Here is a 19,577-nt window from a genome sequence, read left to right as displayed (position 1 = left end):
TAAAAAATTAAAAAATAAAGAAAAATCAAGTTGAAAGAAATAAAAAATTCAAATAGTATTGATTAAAATATATAAAAAAATAATATTGATTATTTTCGTAAAAAATACAAAAAAAAAAATATTAAAATAAGAACTAAAAAAAAATTGTAAAATACACAAACAAATATATAATAAAATATTTAAACAAAATCGTAAATAAATTTAAAACGTTATTAATTATTGATTAAAAAATATAAAAACAATTAAAATAATATTGTTTAAAACAAAAAATTAACTAAAATTTTTTTTTAATAATCTGCCGTCTCAAATTATAAATATTTCGCTAATTAGTTTTTCGCTGCTTTAAATGAATTTATATTAGAAATAAAAGCTTTAAAAATATACAAATATTATTCGAGCATAGAAATATACAAATATATAGGTGTAATAATATACTCATCAGTTCCAAATACATAAATATACAAGTGAATAAATAATAGACAAATTGAAAATATCTACATATGTATAAATATGTATGACACGCGTCGTGATTCACACCTATACTCATGAAAACGTGTGGCGCTGCATAAAAATATGAGAGCGTGACTCTTGCATATCCTGAGCGTGAACTCTAGAAATCGCCAAAAAAAAAAAGTTGTATGTTGACACAACAACAAGGCAAGCGCTGAATATGATAAAAAAATAATAATAAAAACAGTAAAAATCACCAAAATTCTTGCAGAAATTAATTATTGCATAATATGTATTGCTTGCAGCTATTTCATATAAAAAATAATTTTAAAAAAATTTCGTTCGCAAACCCGAGCAATTTGACGAATTTTTAGAGTTCACGCTGCATAAATTGCATATTTCTACAAAACTGCTTAGCAAATATAATTGAACGCATTTAAAAAATATTTATATATATATATGTCTGTATGTATGCACAAAAATTGCTCCCGATGAACATATTTATATAGCTTGACTGGAACTGGGTGAGGCAGTCGATGCATTATCGCAAATGCTATCACTTGTCGTATCCTCAGCACTTGCCAGATATTGCTTGGTAAGTGCTGCCAGAGACGTTGAGGCTTCTTCTTCTTCTGGCGCTTCCTCGAATGCCGTCAGTGCATTGCCATTTGCAGCGTTTGGCTTCTCTAACAGTTGGTCCATTGCTTTGAAGTTGTTCGGTTTCTCTTCGTCGCGATTTATATTGAGCGTCGTGTCGTTCATGCGATGATAGTGCGTCTTCTGCGACGTACTCGGCCGCGAGTAATCCAAGTGGTCGTACTCATCTAAGAATATGAGTTAATATTTATTTATATATTTCATTTTGCAATAAAGATAATTAAATAAGACACTAAACAATTAACAAAACAAAGTTATTTGAGATGTACAAGTATTTAAAGAACAATGCGTGGGAATATTTAAACGAAGCAAGTAAGCGGTGCTATCTAAAGCGTTGAAGTTGTTGCGAAAAAGGACTGGAAATTAACATGAGAGTTGAATATAGTGTTCTAGAGTTGAGATTAGTGTATAAAATGACATATATGTATGCATATTAGGGTAGGCCTGATGTTGAGGCATTACTTTGTGAAATAATACAAAAATATGTAAAAATTATATTTTACGATTTAAGGTTGGACTTTGACCACGAATAACTTTTGAACGAGTGGGTTGAGCAGAAAAACACATCGGACCTTTCTTGTTGAGTGTTAAATTTCCTATAAGAATAATTTTGTAATTTTCACTATACAATAATAATTGAACAAATTCTCATGGTATTTTCACGGTATGTAAGCAAACAAAAAGTAAAGTTTTTCTTAAGTTTTTCTTCGTCCACCCTAATGTGTAAAAAAATAAAACTTTGTTAACTTCGAAGCAAATAGAAGACAGCGATTCCTTTTTATATTATATATATTAGAGATAGATATATACACAATTTTTAATATTGGTTAAGCTGTCTGTATGACTCACGTTACTCGGAAACAGTATCTTGATAAAATTTGGAAGAAGTTTTAAGCTGATACAAAGTAAGGGATTCCGTAACTAAACGTAATGGAAATATTACCACGCCCACAAAAACACAACAAGTGCATAATTTCAATAACTACTTCAAACAAAAATTTAGCGCATGGTCTTAAGAATACAGAAATGTTCAAGTTTTATAAATTTTTAGTAAAAAATTTTAATAGATCTACTTCTATCAAGCATAAAATCGGGCTTTACCACGCCCAGATTTCTTATGGAACGACTCAACTCATTTTGGTTAATATTTTGGGTAACAAGGGTGTCAATGGAGGCACGATCGAATAGATGTCGCAAAAAATTGCTTGCCAACTCTTGCCAAGGACTCTACATTCACACAACGCATAATTACTGTTGACGAGACGTGGGTTTATGAAAATGGCATTGTGGCATAATGGCGCTCCAATGAAGTGAAAATGAGTCGAAAAAAAAGAGTCGCTGACGACTCTGAAGGCTAAATGTAGTTTTTTTATTTGTCGGTCCGGGTCTAATTTGATCAGATGGCAAGATATGTTATATCAAAAAACTCTTTCAGTTCTGTGAGGACCTAAGAGGACCTGCTCTCAACATTTTTTTTGCTCCAAAAAATTAATTTTAGTGTGTGTAGTTTCAAAACTGTGGACAATTTTTTAGTTGACAAAATATCTCCACGAAATTAGGTATACAAAATTATTGTACGAGGCAACAGTACACTCTCTGAAGAAATTGTTCAGATCAGACAACTTTATGACAACTGACATACAAATTGACGAATCAAAATGCAGTACTTGTAAGGAATCTGTTGTACTTGTAACGGGTATTAAAGCTTCGGTGAAACCGAATTTCACATGTTTTCTTTTTTCATTGGTTTTGCTTTTTTGATCGTTGCTTTATCCTTGTACTTCCGGTTTTTGTGCTGCTGATATGATAATAAATCCCTCAAATAAAAACGATTTTGTTTTTCTACTTTGTTTTTGTTTTTTTTTTGTGGGTACTTCGCCTGTTTAATCCACCATATAATGAATTTGTTGAATTACAATATACACTATTAACGTGCTAGTAAAAGTGTCAACGAGTAAACATAAAAACATACTATAGAACGAACAATAACCAAATTTCTAAGAATATACAAAAAACTATAGGAAAAATGGACGATATATATGTAGGTATATACGCACACCAGATCACATATAGTTGGCTTGAATTCGTTTTCTTACCCTCAGGAAATAGTTTCTTGCAATAGACTTTGACTAAGTAAGCACATACATATGCATGTATGTGTGTTTCGCATTAAATTGGCGTTTGCGTTTTTTGCGTGTTAAAATTGATGAAATTACAAATGCATTCAAATATGTAGATATGTGATGAAAAATCGAACAGAAAAATACTTACCGGGATTATTGTAACCCTCTTTCTGCTTGATTTCATCGTAAACATGCTCCACTTTCAAGGGATCTTCATACGCATAATCTATATTCGGATTGGTGAGATCGGCATTAAAATTCTTGACAAACTTATCATCGGAAATGTTGCCAGAATACGAAGCAGCTGAAAAGTAAGGAGAGAAAATACTATAAATTATTACAACAACATACACTTATTTTTATTTAATACGCACATCCGGTGCTGGAATTTGAGTTATAATTGTATAAATCACATCGCCCCAAATTATTGATATGTGGGCGCATCTTGTTGAGTAAGCGTTGTTGTTGCTGTTGCTCTGGGAAACCGTAAACGGGATTATCGAAATTATGCCGACCTACCCTATTCTGGCTTGGATCGCTTATATACTGCACATGTTGGATTTCAGTTTTCAAATTCGAGACACGACGACGATAATAGAATACCAGTGCCATAATTATGCCGCATAAAATGAGGAATATGAATGAACCCCAGATGACGGCTGAACGATTGGCTGTAAAATTCAAATAATAGCCATTTAGAATTGTTTAATGAAAGCATACTGTATACTCACATCCCGCCTGTGCCTCTTGTATGCGTTCTTCCGCCAACAGCCTATCACAATTGTCGCCGGTATAACCCTTGCGGCAAACACAGCCGACAGCAATGTGGCAGACGAAGTTCTGTGATGGACATTCGCATTGAGTGATGCAGTGTTTGCCGTAGAAACCTTCGGGACAGACTGTAAAGTGTAAAAGTAGAAATAAATATAAGTTTGAGCAACGAGAGTTTTTATTTCAGTCAACAAATTGTGATAAGTATACGTATTTTTCAATGTATGGACTTCAATACGGATTATTCGTTTAACCGTATAAAAACCGGTTAGTACGGTTATTCCATTAATTTTATTTATATCCACGAAGTTTATAAGTCGAAGACCCTATGAAATATATATATCATATAAATAATCAGCGTGATGAGCTGTCCTTTTTTCTTTTTGTATATATGCGAGCAAGTCTCTCAGGGTGAGATATCGATCTAAAATTTTGCACACGTCCTTTTCTCCCATGGAAACTGCTCATTTGTCCACTATAGCACATATCTGTCATACAAACTTATCACTTAAAATCAATGGAAAACTTTTTTATTTGACGTGATATCTTTGACGTGATATCTTCAGGAAATTTGGCATGCATTATCCAAGCCAAAGCAACAATCTTCGAACAAATTGTTCAGATCGGACCACTATAGCATATAGCTGGCTTTCAAACTAATCGATCAAAATGAAAACAAATATCTTTTTATACTCTTTTTTGCCTAAAAAAATGCATACGTGAAGGATATTATAGTTTCAGTGTAATCAAAGTTTTTTTTTGCTGTGAACTCCCAATATTGCCGACGCCTATTAGCATTCTCTATTGCCTATTTTTTATTTGCTGTTAGTTGATCTGATATCCGTATATCCAAATATTATATTCGAATATCTGAATATAGGAGTTTTTCATTTAGATTTTCGGATATCAAAATATTCGGAATACAGAATTCCAAATTTTATATATAATTTCGTTTTGAAGTTAGTGGAAATGAGGAACAAGATAGAATCGGAAATAATTTCTAATAATCAGATTGTTGAACACTAACAACTGCAAACAAAATCGATTTCGATGCGGCGTGGTCTTACCTTCTTCACAACGTGTACCCATCCAGCCGGCTGGACAAACACAGAAACCATCATTCTTGCGACAAGTGCCACCATTTTGGCAACGACAGTGTTGTGCACAATTGGGACCGTAGTATTCATCCGGACAAGAAATGTTACAATTGGCGCCAGTCCAACCCGGCAAGCACAAGCATTGGCCGGATACGTGATTACACTCGCCGCCATTTTCACAATGACATTTATTCTTACAGCCAGGACCATAGTAACCGTTCGGACAGGGATGCTTACAGGTCAAACCAATATAGCCGGGACGGCAGACAATCTCACCGGTAATGTGATCGCAGCTGGTATTATCTGGCAAGTGAAAACGATTATAATTTATGAATTTTGTGGAAAAGATAAGATTTCACTTACTTTGCGCCGAATCGGGACAGTGTTCCTTACAGCCAACGCCGAAGAAGCCATGCGGACACGGCTCTGAACAGTCAATGCCAGTCCAGCCAGCCGCACAAATACAACGTCCAGTATCGGGATCGCAGGAAGAGTTGTTCAGGCATCTGCAAACTTGATCACAATTTTCACCATAATAGCCAACGGGACAATTGGTTTCGCAATGTACACCTTTTTATGCATAATTTTTGGTCGCAAAATATTTTTGCCCACAAAAACAAAGTTAACGTAAACGTAAACAATGCAACGCAACGAAAACGTACGAACAATAAATACAGCAACGTAATGGAACGAAAGTTATGGATAAAAAAAGAGAAATACCATAATTGAAATTAACCGTTATAAAAAAGTGTGTTATTTTATGTATGTGTGTGTTGTTTTGTGTTTATGCGTGAATTTGTAGAGGGGAGAGGAATTGTGTAGGAATGTTCATGCTTTTGAGTGAAAAATGTGCTTCGATAAATATGAGGTTAGTATATCCTAATTTGTTAATTAGTTTGAATATGTTTGTTTAACAAAATAATTTCTAAAAAATTGCCTTCTACAAAATTCTATAAATATCTAATTTATATAGCCAAATATTTAAGGTATTGTTAAAAATTTTATATGACATGTTGAAGAAAGTTCTTAAAAATTAAAAATTTATTAAATATATAAAAAAATTTCGAATTTTTTTTAATTTATATCTTTTTTATTTATAAAAATTTATTAAATATAAAAAAAATATTTCGAATTTTTTTTTAATTTATATCTTTTTTATTTAAAAAAATTTGTTAAATATTATTTCAATTCTTTAACTTTTTATTTTTTTACTATATTGCTTCGTGTAGTTACTCTAAGTTGTTTTATGAAGATTTCTGATATAGTTTTAATACAAAATAAATATTAAATTATAAACAATGTTTTAAAACTCGAAAAAAACTGTTTTGTAGATTATGAAATTTTTATATAAAAATATGTAATATTTAAATAAAATTTAAAAAAAAAAATCTAATACATGATTTTTAGTATAAAAAATGTGTAATACTTTTTTGTTTTATTTTGAGTTATATAATTTTTTATAATTTCCAATTGTATGTATTATTAAAATAATATATGTATGTATTATTAAAATAATTTATTATTTAAATAATATATTATTATTATTATAATATATGTATTTGAAACATTTTTTAAAAAATATTTAATTACAATTTGATGAATTCAAAAAAGTTTTTTCATAAAATTAACAATTTAAATTTGAAATATTAAAAAAAAAGTAATAAGGATTTTTGGTATACAAAAAAATTGTGTAATACCAAATTTTTTCTTGAAACTTAAGTTATATAAAATTCTATGACTTTAAATTTTAAAATTTAAAAAATATAGATTCGAAAAACCGTTTTTGAAAATTTTGAAAAAAAATTAATTCAATTGCTATTAATTACATTTTATATACATTTTTTTTATAAATTAAAATATTAGAAAAAAACATTTTTTTAGGAAATTAATTTTTTTAGAAATTAATACAAGATTTTTTGTTTAAAAAAAAATGTAATGCTTCTCATTTTATTCAAACTGCAATTATATGATTTTTCATAATTTCAAATTTTAAGTACTATTTCAAAAAAATATGTATATAAAAAATTGTTTTGAAATCGAATTTGAAAGCGTCTATTTTGAACAGACTTATCAACAGCATTTCATGTTAGTTTTTGAATGAGAAATATTAAAAATGAAGTCATAATGTAATTCAAAATTTTAAGTCAATACTATGGTCACAATTCAAATAAAGTTTCTAACGATGCGTTTGTAGTATGAAAGAGTGTCTACTGATGACGGCGTGTATGGATTAATGGCTTTATATGGGGGATATGTATGAATGTATATGTGTATCAACATAGTTTAGACGATGCAGCTGCTCCGACAAACCACCCACCCACCCACTTCAGGAAAACCTACCTCCCCAACCCTGCTTGCAGACACACTTCCCGCTCGCAGAATCACAGGCGATCGTATTATTCACATCACATTCGCATTGCAACTCACAGCCGAGACCAAAGGTGAACGGCTCACATTTCTGATCGCACTTCTCACCCATCCAACCGGGGGCGCAAGTGCAAGTGCCATTTTGTGGATTACAGCCGGCATTATTATAGCAATTACACTTGAATTTACAATTTTCACCATAATAATTCAGATCGCACGGACGATCGCATTTGATGTTGCGCCAACCGGCGGTGCAGCTGCATTGACCCGTCTCATGTGAGCACAAAGCGCCATTCCGACAATCGCATTTCTGTGCGCAATCCTGTCCGTAACGTCCCTCCGGACAACGCTCCTCGCAACGCTCACCCTGATAGCCTGGCGCGCATATACACGTGCCATTAACGGGCGAACAACGCGCCGAATTCGCACACTCACAATTCAATTCACAGCTCGGTCCATACTTCAGGAACGGACAAGGTCGATTACATTGTGCGCCGCTCCAGCCATTCTGGCAGTAACACTTGCCCGTCACCGGATGACAATAGTGCGTGTTGAGCGCATCACAATCACACGTCTTATTACAATCGTCGCCGTACTTGTCGAATGTGCAAATGCGTTCGCTGCAATCATCGCCTTTCCAGCCGGGCGCACATTCACAAGCGCCTGTCGCCTTATCGCACGCGCCATCATTCTGACACTTGCATTTCTCCGTACAATTCAAACCGTAAGTGTTGAGCGGACACTCGTCGTAGCACAGCTCACCCAAATAGCCAGGTGGGCATTCACAGCGGCCGCTGATGTGATGACACGGTCCACCTTTGAAACATTCGCATTGCTCCTTACACTGTGCGCCATAGAAACCAATCGGACATTTATTGGCGCAAACGTCACCCGTCCAACCGGGCGGACACAGGCAAGCGCCACTGCGCGGATCGCATGTGCCGTCATTCTGACAGCGACAATCTTGTTTGCACTGCACGCCGTGTTTGCCGTCTGGACATAAACTCTCACATCTTGATGTGGCATGAAGACACGAAAACAAAACGAAAAACAAAAGAACAATATAAAATAAGTTGGGTGGAGAACTAGGCTAGCCATACAGTAGTATATACATGTAAAATATATATGGCCAGCGGAATTTTATAAACTAGCGTTAGTAAGCCAAAACCCGTGCAAACTTACAATGGCCCCGTATAACCGGGTGCACAACTGCATTCGCCCGAAATGTGATGACAGCTGCCGCCATTCTCACAGCGACACTCCTCCATACACTTGGCACCGTAATGATCTGGCGGACATGTGTCGCCACACTTCTCACCCTGATATCCTTTGGCGCACTCGCATTCGCCGGTAGCCGGGTCACAGGTGGCATTATTTAAGCAGTCGCACTGCTTGCTGCAATCACGTCCCCAATAACCCGCTGGACAATCTGTATTGGAATTATCGTTCGATTATTTATGTGCATACGAAAAAAAAAACACATTTTGCTATTTTGCTTTCGTTGCTTTTAGCTCATTTTCATTATAATGCACAGTGCTGTTCGATGGCAGGGGGATAGACCGTTAGCTATTTTGGTATTAGTATTGCCACACAGTTACATTTTTAGATTTACGCACGTAAAGCGAAGCATTTGTGGAGACATTAGCAGGGAAAAAGGATTATTAGTTTTTTCAAAGGATTACGTTAGCGGTTTATACTGGTCTGCTGTCTGTGTATAGGTAAGTGAGTGGGAGGTGTTCTACGCTTGCGTTAAATAAAAATGGCAAAAGTAGTAATTAAAAGTGAGAAAGATATAAAATATGATATAAGCGAAAGCTCTTGCACAATAAATAATTATTTTCAAATCAAAGTAATTTTCAGCACGTTTGTCGTGATCAGAAAGTGATATGTATATTAGGGTGCTTCAAAAATATTTTTTATTTTGCAAATGTGTCTATTTAATGTTAAAACAAGAAAAAATGTTGACCTTAAATTACAGACACAAAAACAAAAAAAAAACATAAAAAAATGTACATACGAGAACTTGATTTTATCAATCAGTTTGTATGACAGCTGTTACCAATAGTGGTCCGATATGAACAAGATATTCGAAAATTATAGTGCTGCCTTGCACAATAATTCATGCCGAATTTTGTGAAGATATTTTGTCAAATAAAAAAGTTTTCGATACAAGAACTTGATTTTAAACGTCCAGTTTGTATAGCAGTTTATGCCACAGTGGTCCAATCAGAAAAATTTCTTCGAAAATTGTAGGGTTCTTTTGGACAATATTGTTCAGGGTATAAAAATTCTCACCAAGCATAAGCCCTGTTGCTTAACTCAAATAGCGACCCCATTTTTATTTTAAATTGATAAAACATTAAAAGCACCCTAATGTATATGGTATAGGTATAATGTATCGTATATTATGCATAACATTGGCTTACAAATAATTAATATCTGTTCCCAACTGATCGATCAAACTCAAGTTCTTGTAAGGAATCTTTTGTATTTGTGAGGGGTATTGCAGATTCGGTGCAATTGAAGTTAACGTTTTTAGTTGTTTTTAACACAACATTAAATAGCAGTTTCTGAGTACAAAAGGTCTTTCAAAAAATGTAGTATTTCGATTAATCGACTAAAGCAAACGCTAGAACAAATTTATGCAATTATATTTTCTACTTTTCGAAATTTGAAAATTACTTGTTTTAGAATTATTTATAAAAGATTGTAGCATATATAGGGGAAACAACATCGAATGATTTTTTTAGCAAAAAAAAAAAAATACTACAACTGTTTTCTTGCATGGAGAATACAATTTCTAATATTATACAAGTAAGTAGTATTTTTAGAAAATTACGAAAAAAAAATATAAAAGTTGTCAACAACAAGTAAAATTTTTATTAATAGGCAATAAGTTATTTATTTAGTTGTAGGGATAGTTAATTAAAATCAAATACAAATTGTATCAATTGTTGATACACAAAATTTTAATCGAAGGCAAAAAATATACAAACGTACTCCATAAAAAAAAATGAAAAATATACATCGAGCCTAGGGTCCAATCATACCTATATATACATAGCTACATACAAAGAAACAAAAAAATCGTGCGAAAACACAAACAAACGTGCTGTGAACATTCAAAGCAAAAAATAGCAAATAAATATTACAACAAAAAAATACAAAAAAGCAAAAACAATTGAACAACCAAACTTTCAAAAGCAACAATAAGCAGAAATGAACAAAAACCTTACATATAAACGCTTATTTATATCAGTAGCGCTACGTCATGTCAATTTAGTGCAATTTATACATATTTATTAATATAAAAATAATTAAAATTTTTTTTAGAGAATTCTACATGAACATCGTATAGTGTTTTCGAAACCTTATTAAAGAGTGTATTTCAAGAAAAATCAGTAGTTGCACTTAATTGGCACTACCGTAGCGTCGTATACATACGCTGATGCTACACGTACGCACCAAAGACGTAGCTAATTTTCACCATTTTTGAGTGTTTTTTAATAAGCAATCTCGAAAATATTTAATTAAAATAGTTACGTATTACCACAACAATATAGCTTAATCCAGTAGCATCAATCTGATTGACAACTTGTACATTTTTACGTAGTTTATTTGAAAATTGAAAGTTTCATGCGTCTATGGTGTAGTTTTCAGCATATGTAATATTAGGGTGATTCATTTTTTTCTCTGTGCCACCTAGAAATCTGATACCACGTAAAAGGTTTTTTGTATTGTCTAGCTCAATCAAAAATTAAATTTTCCTTATAAATAACTTAGCAAATTTTTTTTCGCTTTCAATTCGTATTTCGAAGCGACTTTTTTTTTTAGAAAAAAAACATGTGTATAGTTTTTCTAGGGCATAAAATTTGCGATCAACACATTTTAAGCTAAAGAGCTGTTAAAAGTAATGTTATTTATATTACACATAAAATTAACATTATAAATTTTTTTTTAATCTAAATTTAATATTTTACCATTAAATACTAAATGTTAGTTATATTTCGCATCAAGTATTTTTCATTGACATTAAGAAAATATTAACTTTTGTATTTCATAAACCACTCTAACATGAACTGCACAAAAATTTTTTATATTTTAATTTACTTTCGAAGAAAAATTGATGGCCGACGAAAAAATTTGCCGGTGTTATTTATTTGAGAAATTAAATTTTTGCATTAGCGAAGCCGGTATTGCATATTTATATTTTTTATAGTGATTTTCAGGTAGCACAGGAAAAAATACCGCCCAAAAATAGTAGAATCACGCTTATGTAATACAAACATTTTGTTAGTAATATAATTAAAAAACAAATTTAACGAACTTAAATCGCAGGTATCGCCACCCCAGCCTTGTTCGCATTTGCACTTCTCCGGTGCGATACATTTGCCATGTTCGCAGTCGTGTGTACACTTCGGTATACAGCCATCGCCGTTCGGGTTTTCAGTATAACCATCTGAAAGAGTAAAAGTTATTAATAAGTAATTTATAAAAGGTAATGGTTTGATTATATAATATATATATGAGTACAAAGCGAAAAAAACATTAATTTTTTTATCCATTCTAATATATATACATATGTATTAGGGAAAGTGTAAAAGTGGTTGATAGACACCTCTAAGAAAGGCTCTCCAAGTATGAGCTATTGATTTTAAGTGGAGGACCTCCGCGTAACGTTTTTATATTATTTCCTTTTTATCAGATCGAAAAAATTCATATCTCGCTTCTAACTACTTGAATCATACATATTTCGTTCTATATATTTTGTAGGAAATTGAATGCTCTTTAAAATGATCTTCTACGATTTTTTCGTAAACCTAACCCTTGAGGAGATATTAACGGTTGAAGTTTGACTATTTTAAGGAAATTTTGTTTGTTTCTTTTGAATTTTCTAACACAATGAAAAAAATCTGTTTTAATTGCAAAGCTCATAGTCTTGTAGGAAATTCTCTGGTGGTCTATATAATTTTTCCATTAATGACATATTCATCGCCAAACATCAATGTCTATTAAGGAACAACAAAAAAATAAAAAATAAAAAAAATAGAGAATAAGAAAGACTCGCTTGAAATAACTATCGATAACCTAAATACTATCACTAATGTTAATTCATCGACAATTTAAAATTTTTTAATGCAAACTAATACAAAAGCATGTTGATTGCGGGCTTTCGATTGATTGACTCAGTACGTTGTGAGCGCTCGTCAAAGATGGACACCAACAAAAAGAAAATTCGCTATATTTTACAATTTTTCTTCGATCAAGGCGAAAAAGCAGCCAAAGCGGCTGAAAAAATTAATTTATTTTATGGGCCCGATGCTGTAAACGACCATGTAGCACAAAAGTGGTTTGCTAGATTCCGTTCCGGTAATTTCAATGTCAAAGATGCACCACGCGTCGGGAGGCCTGCCGTCGAAAATTGCGATAAAATCATGGAAATGGTGGAAACAGAACGTCACGTGAGCACTTGCTTAATTGCTGAGGAACTAAAAATAAGCCAGAAAACCGTTTGGAACCATTTGCATAGTCTTGGATTCAAAAAGAAGCTCGATGTTTGGGTGCCACACGAACTAACACAAAAAAACATGATGGACCATCTTTTTACTTGACCTAATATTGTAATTACATTTAGATTTTTAGTAATTGGAACTACGGTTTTTCTGACTATTGAGTAATAATATGAATATTCATTATTTGAAAAGGCAAAATTAAATTCTCGAAAAAATCCAGTGACTTACTTACTTCTTCTTTACTTATACATATGTATTTGGTATATGCTTGTTTATGCTATCTTTTTGAGGAAATACTTTAAAGCTCGGTAGCTTAAAGTGGCATAAGATAAAGTAAAAAAATCGCCGAAATTTTAGCGCGGAAGTAGAGTAGTAGTCTCTCTTAAGTCGACTTAAGATATTAAGGTAAAGATTTTGTGTGTGTTTTTGTTTTGTTGCCTTGACTTAAAAATAGCACCTCTTACGCTATAAGTGCTGCTAAATCTGAAACTATAAATTAAGCTTAAGTTTTAGCATAGAACATATTGAACATTTCACTGTCTATGAATCATTTAAGCGCCTATGCACAGCTCAAGGATTTTTTTGAGGGGTTTTCTACAATTCTGAAAAGCTTATGGAATTTCACGCCATATAGAATTTTATGAAGATCTTTTTCACATTTTTCTACAACTCTGAAAATTTTCAAATATATGTATATTAATTTAGTGCATCCTTAGTCTAACATACGCACCACAGCAAGCGCGCACTATGCGCGTTTTCATAAGCGTACGCGTTTTATTAACCGTACGATGTTTTATTTGATATGAGGAGCAGCGCGGGGGCACATTAAGACACCAAACCGTTTGACGCTCCTGATATGACTGCAATTCGGTGGTTGTTACTTCGACGGGATAACTGTAAGTGAGATATTGTAAATATTAGAAAAATTAATTATTTTTTATTGAAACGCATTTTATACTCACTTCTCACGCTTCTTGCAAACATTGGGTCCATCCAACCCCTCAGATAGACTGACTAGCATATCATTCGAATAGACAATGTTGATTATGCTCAACAATATGACGAGTTGCGAAAATAATTTGCAATAAGTTACTGTTATTGCTGACATTTTGCGTTGAGCGTTTGGCGGATGCGCCAATGTTTTGATAGAGAGAACGAAAAGTAGACTGACTTTGATGCTATATAAATATTATATATGCGTACAGATACATACACGCGTATATATGTGTATGTATATTTATATTAACTTAGCAGTGCGGTGATAAAGTCGCAATTGCTCCAGATGATTAAATTATTTGCAGCATAGTTCCAGCTTTTATCTGGCTTTAGAAACGCGTTGATGATTCAATGGGCTGTCGGCAGCACACATACGAGTATACAGGCAAAACATGCAACTGCAAAAAAAAAGTGAAAATAACACATGTATTAATTTATTTATTGACTACGTTGTATGTACATATGTATGTTTGTAAACATTTGTAATTTTATTAAAAAAAAGTACATGGTGATTGTAGATAACAGCAGCGGGTATTCAATGTACGGGAAAACCGTTCGGGAGCACCGTTAACCACGATTTGATATTTTGTGCGATATATGATAAATGGATGTTTACCATGTCGAGTGGTAAATTGTGACAACGTTGCCTACATTTCGGCGCACAGAAATGTGCGTTAAATAAATGCAATTTTACTTAAATCTGTAAAATCGTTAGTTCTTAAAGAAGTCAATACACTATTTGAAATAATAACGGAACATTTACTTTTTATTTTTATTGTTTTTCGAACAGGTTAGGTTTTTTTTGTAGGTTAAAAGCACTTTTGAAGTAAAAAAAATCTTTATCGAATTCAAAAAAAAGTTCAGTTTAATGTTTTTACGAAAAGTAAATGTTCAGATTAATGTTTTTAAATACGCTACAGCGTCACTACAGAGTGGAACGTAAAAGGTCCTCTGAGCTACATATTCTTAGCAAAGTTCATTTCGCAAAAGCACACGCGGTACGGCTAAACATCTTACCGGATGGACTTAGCTAAAGCTGTACGGAAGAAGGCGAGGTGGAATAATTTAGTTACTTTCCTCTCTATTGCCCAGCTTTTGTCAAATTGAAGTTGAAATATGTATGTCGATAGTCACACCTTCGGCAAACCTAGTGCAACGGTTGGAATTGATATTAGCCGCTTCAACATATTGGTGCTATGATTAAAACACTTCGACGATCTCGAGTTTTGGGTAACACCAAGAACAAGGGTTCGCAGCTGTTCAAGAGCTATCCTACGCTAAATTTGATGCGAGGAGCAACTCTACGATCCAGTCTAACCTATCCTAACCGATAGCAAACATTTTTTTAGGAGCTCTACTGGAAATCTTCTGGCGTTTTGCTACGATTTTCCAAGCGAAGTGCTTCATAACCAAACAATTCATTAAAATGAGGTGAGTTCATCCACTATTGATGATATGACATTTAAGTAATTTTATTTTCTATAACGTAAGAACTCAAAACTCATTTTCACAAAGTCCACGTCACAGGCAAACCCAATAAGTGTAATATCTCTTAAAAAACTCGTAAGGCACTAATACATTAATTTGCGGGAGATGAGTTTTGAACTTATTATGCTCAGTAAAAAAAACTGATCGATACATACATATACTATCTGTTATCTATTGTTCGAATTTTGCCGAGTGGCGAAACGAAGAAGCAACTGCACTTTATAAGTAACCCCATATAGTATTTTGTGTTGAGTTCTACTAAATAACTTTGTATTTATTATAGCATATAATTTTTTTGAAATACCATCTAATCAAATTTATCCCAGACTGAATCGTTTATACTGCGCACGCAAACCGAATCGATAGTTTTATTTTGGTACAACTTTTTTATCTAGATCTTGAAGTCATCGATAACTTACAATATCATCGAAACAGTGCTTGAAAATCGTCTTGTTGGCATCAAAGGGATAACAGAGGATCTCAAACATCTTTTTTGGATCGACTTTACACATTTTGGTTAATGTTTTGGGTATGAAGCGAAACCGTCCATAAATGAACCGAAAGCGAAAAATCAGGGTAAAATGTGATCAGATGGTAAAGCAAAATACGGTTGCGTAGAAACGACAACATTTTATATATTCAGACTTCATTAAAATTGCGTAATAAGTGGTTAAAAATTATTACTCGGAAGATTAAATATTGAGGCACGAAAACTCTATTTATTCGATAAATGAAAAAAAAATGAGCTCAACAAGGCGTTGAGATTACAATTAAAAGAACACACATAATATTTCAAAACAAAAGTAATTTGGATATTTAAAAACAAACAAAAGAAACAATTTATTTTACAAAACAAAAAAATAGAAGCTGATTGCTTTATTTTGCATTTCAAGATATCAGAAAATTTAGAAGCCTCGGCCTGCAATGCACACATACAACGATGGTTTAAATTACGTGCCACTATTGGCGGCTCAAAGCGCCGCACCACACATGAGCAACGGCAGTGGAGTTTGCTTCAACTCAGCGCGACGGTGATAAGAACAAACCACAAAACCACAGCACAACACAATAAACGATTCTATTTTTTTTCCAACTAATTTTCTCTTCTATTCGTTTAGTACCGCACGAGGGATGTCACCGACGACAACGGCCAGCGTCATCTGTTATAACGGCAACTATGAGGGAGATCTCAGCATGTTCGGCAGCAAGCCAACACTGGCGGCGCTGACACAACAACGCCGCCTAGAGCTGGTGGAAACCGATTCGGATACCGAGTACAGACGTGAATTGGAAGCTTATCAACCGTCACAGCGAAGTACCGCTAACCGTAGTAGTGGCATCGAGCGACAACTGCGGCGACTGCTCATTTACTATGGCGATCGTGTGCTGAGCCCCAAGCGACGTCAACAAGCCACAGCATTCACGAGCAGAATCTATAAGAGTTCATATTATCAGCGTATAAGCGAATTGCTGTACCGAGCCTGCGCCTGGACGCTGTGGCTATTGCAACTGATGCTATTCACCCTGCTACGTTTCACCAACAGCAGCTATGGTTGTTGGCGTAGTTGTATTCTGATGCGAAATACAGCGCGGCGTTTGCTTTGGTGGATGACATTGGCGAAATGTGGCGATGTGAAACTTTTCGTGATGATACTGCTCGGCACACCGCTCGTATTTGTTATCGCCGTTGTGGGTCTACTACTCTCCATCTATTGTGCACTGCGAGAATATTTTAGTAATGCAAATTTTCTACGACGATTTCATGTCACCTGAAGTAACACACACACACACACACACATACTCTGTGCCCACATATAGAGAGAAATATATTTTTGAGCATTTTCAACACGTTTGTAAACTTGCGAGAAGCGATATTAATTATTGACAAGCGAAATTCCATGTGCCACTTTTATAAAGCGCACACGACAAAAATAAGATAGATTTCTAAATATATTTTTTAATTTTATAACTATTATTAAATTTATTTTGCATAAATTTAGTGCAGCAAATAAATTTTCGTAATTTGCCTCGAAAAAATAAATATTTTTCCTCCAGTTCGGTGACGCGTATTTCCGTTTTCAATTAGCGTGTGGACTGATCATCGTTGACACAAGTGGCTTTGTATGACAGCTTATCATTTTGTAAATATACACCACGATTACTATACACATATGTTTGTGTGCGTGTGCGTGTGTGCTTACAAAATCTGCTATATGATATGTATGGTAGTTATGATGTACGATACTTGGCGTGGGACACTTTTTTAGTCTGCTTTAGTTAAGTTAGCTATGTGTCATTGTGGCTATTAATATCAGATTCAAGGAGTGGTATTTGCAATAAAAATAAATTATAAAAAATAAAAGAAATTACAAATTTAATAAAGATAAGAAAATATTTATATATCATATTTTTAAATGTATATAAAGTGTGGAAAAGCTAATTCCGCACAATCTATAAGTACAAAAAGCGTGTGAAATCTTTCGAATTGCTTTCGAAATTCTATAAAAAAGAGTTGCATACGAATACATTTTTTTTTTTGAATTCGAATCAATATATTTGTTACATTTACCAATTCTGCAGTTTAAACGTTATTTATATTATATTGGACGGAAATTATTGTACTTATTTGGTGTTTGGGCAATCGAGCGTGAAATTGACTTGGTCTCCCTAGAGTCCCCACACATAGTCTCATAACTACTGAAAATATGTAGTCCATTAGAGGGAGGGAGATCCTCATATTCGATATGTGAGCGCTAGGAGAAAAGTATTCCTCAAATTATTTCGAAATTTTTTATTGTAGTTAGAACACCACAACTTCATCAATATTCCGAAAAAAATTCCATATAAGCTAAGTTCATTTCGATATTCTAACTGATGTTTGGAAAGTCAAACCAGCTGAATAAGCTAAGAATTAAGTTTTTTATTGTAGTTAAAAGGGTGTTATGAAATGTTTTGTATGTAAACATCTGTATGTATATAATGTTATGTACATATGTATATAAAATCGCTCAAGTAATTTGTGGGATATGAATTTTTACCTAAAATGCATTGCGAGTTTACTAAATATGTAATTATTCGTGACGTAGTTATGACACCATAACATAGCATAAAATACAATAATATATTGTACTGCAATGATTTTCTCCAAGTTCGGTATAAAAAGAGATGTTAAAAAGACCGCATCTTTTTTTTCTCTTATAACCATTATGTGACTGTGCAGTGTATAAAGCAAGAAAAAGTTTTAACTTCGGTTTCACCGAAGCTATTATAGCTTCACAAATAAAAAATATTCCTTACAAAAAATTCATTTTGATCGGTCAGTTTGTATGGCAGCTATATGCTATAGTGATCCCAACTGAACAATATCTTCGGAGGTTGTACCCCCTTGCCTTGGACAATAGTCCATGCCAAATTTCGTGAAGATATCTCGTCAATTGAAAAAGTTTTCCATGCAAAAGTTTGATTTGGATCCTTTAGTTTGTATGGTAGCTGTACGATTATGCTATAGTGGTGCGATATCGGTGTTTCCGACAAATGAGCAGCTTATTAGAGAGAAAAGAGCGCAGGACGTTTTGACATAAGAGTTATATTTCAGTAACTTAAAATATTCATCTCGGTAAAAACATGGAATGAAATCGCGAATATCGCGCGATAATTTTTTTTATAACTTTCGACGTGGAACATTGCATCGAAGAACTTTAAATTTTTGGCGCTGAAGCTGATTGATTGAGATAACTATAAGCATTAGTGGGACCAGCCTACATTCAATATTGCAAGAAAATTTAACGGCAATAAAAATTTGTTCACACAATTTGTCAATCGCTCGAAAAACGGCTCGTGTTAAGAAAAATGTTTAAAATATACGATAGCGGTGCTTCGAAATACGTCTATGACATGGTGACGGTGATGAATTGTGGATTTACGAGTATAACGCCGAAAGAACTCCGAAACAGTAGTCGACTGTTTGGGTGTTTCCAGATAAGCCAAAAGTTGTTCGCACACAAAGCATTTTCAAGCAAACGGTTTCCTGTTTTTTTGGAAAAACTGGACATGTCGTCATCATAAGACTAGAACAAGACAAAGCAGCAAATTCTGAGTGGTACACAAACATTTTT

General features: G+C 33.5%; 2 protein-coding genes across 10 annotated transcripts in view; one reads left to right on the top strand and one right to left on the bottom strand.

Annotated features, from left to right (window-relative positions):
- Positions 1-326: 326 nt before the first annotated feature.
- drpr (multiple EGF like domains draper) overlaps positions 327-19,577 on the bottom strand; it is a 40,426-nt gene continuing 21,175 nt past the window's right edge. For 5 of the 9 annotated variants that reach the window (XM_036364283.2, XM_036364281.2, XM_070111762.1 and 2 more), the window contains 12 exons: positions 13,941-14,372; positions 13,709-13,872; positions 11,793-11,924; positions 8,648-8,894; positions 7,439-8,478; positions 5,462-5,668; positions 5,069-5,401; positions 3,962-4,129; positions 3,605-3,901; positions 3,379-3,534; positions 3,165-3,236; positions 327-1,274 (listed from right to left, as the gene is read on the bottom strand). In XM_036364283.2, the coding sequence (XP_036220176.2) occupies positions 952-1,274; positions 3,165-3,236; positions 3,379-3,534; positions 3,605-3,901; positions 3,962-4,129; positions 5,069-5,401; positions 5,462-5,668; positions 7,439-8,478; positions 8,648-8,894; positions 11,793-11,924; positions 13,709-13,872; positions 13,941-14,086 (3,285 nt within the window). In that variant the 5' untranslated portion in view covers positions 14,087-14,372 and the 3' untranslated portion in view covers positions 327-951. The remainder of the gene's footprint in view (positions 1,275-3,164; positions 3,237-3,378; positions 3,535-3,604; positions 3,902-3,961; positions 4,130-5,068; positions 5,402-5,461; positions 5,669-7,438; positions 8,479-8,647; positions 8,895-11,792; positions 11,925-13,708; positions 13,873-13,940; positions 14,373-19,577) is intronic. The other 4 variants (XM_014247589.3, XM_014247590.3, XM_070111764.1 and 1 more) reach the window with 4 other exon arrangements.
- LOC106627462 (uncharacterized) lies at positions 16,205-17,431 on the top strand. The gene is made up of 2 exons (XM_014247592.3): positions 16,205-16,493; positions 16,581-17,431. Exons 1-2 carry the CDS (start codon positions 16,387-16,389, stop codon positions 17,233-17,235), a joined length of 762 nt encoding a protein of 253 aa, XP_014103067.2. The 5' UTR covers positions 16,205-16,386; the 3' UTR covers positions 17,236-17,431.

The sequence above is a fragment of the Bactrocera oleae genome, chromosome 6, assembly GCF_042242935.1.
Source record: "Bactrocera oleae isolate idBacOlea1 chromosome 6, idBacOlea1, whole genome shotgun sequence".
NCBI lineage: Eukaryota > Metazoa > Arthropoda > Insecta > Diptera > Tephritidae > Bactrocera > Bactrocera oleae.
This window is presented reverse-complemented; position numbering and strand designations above follow the sequence as displayed.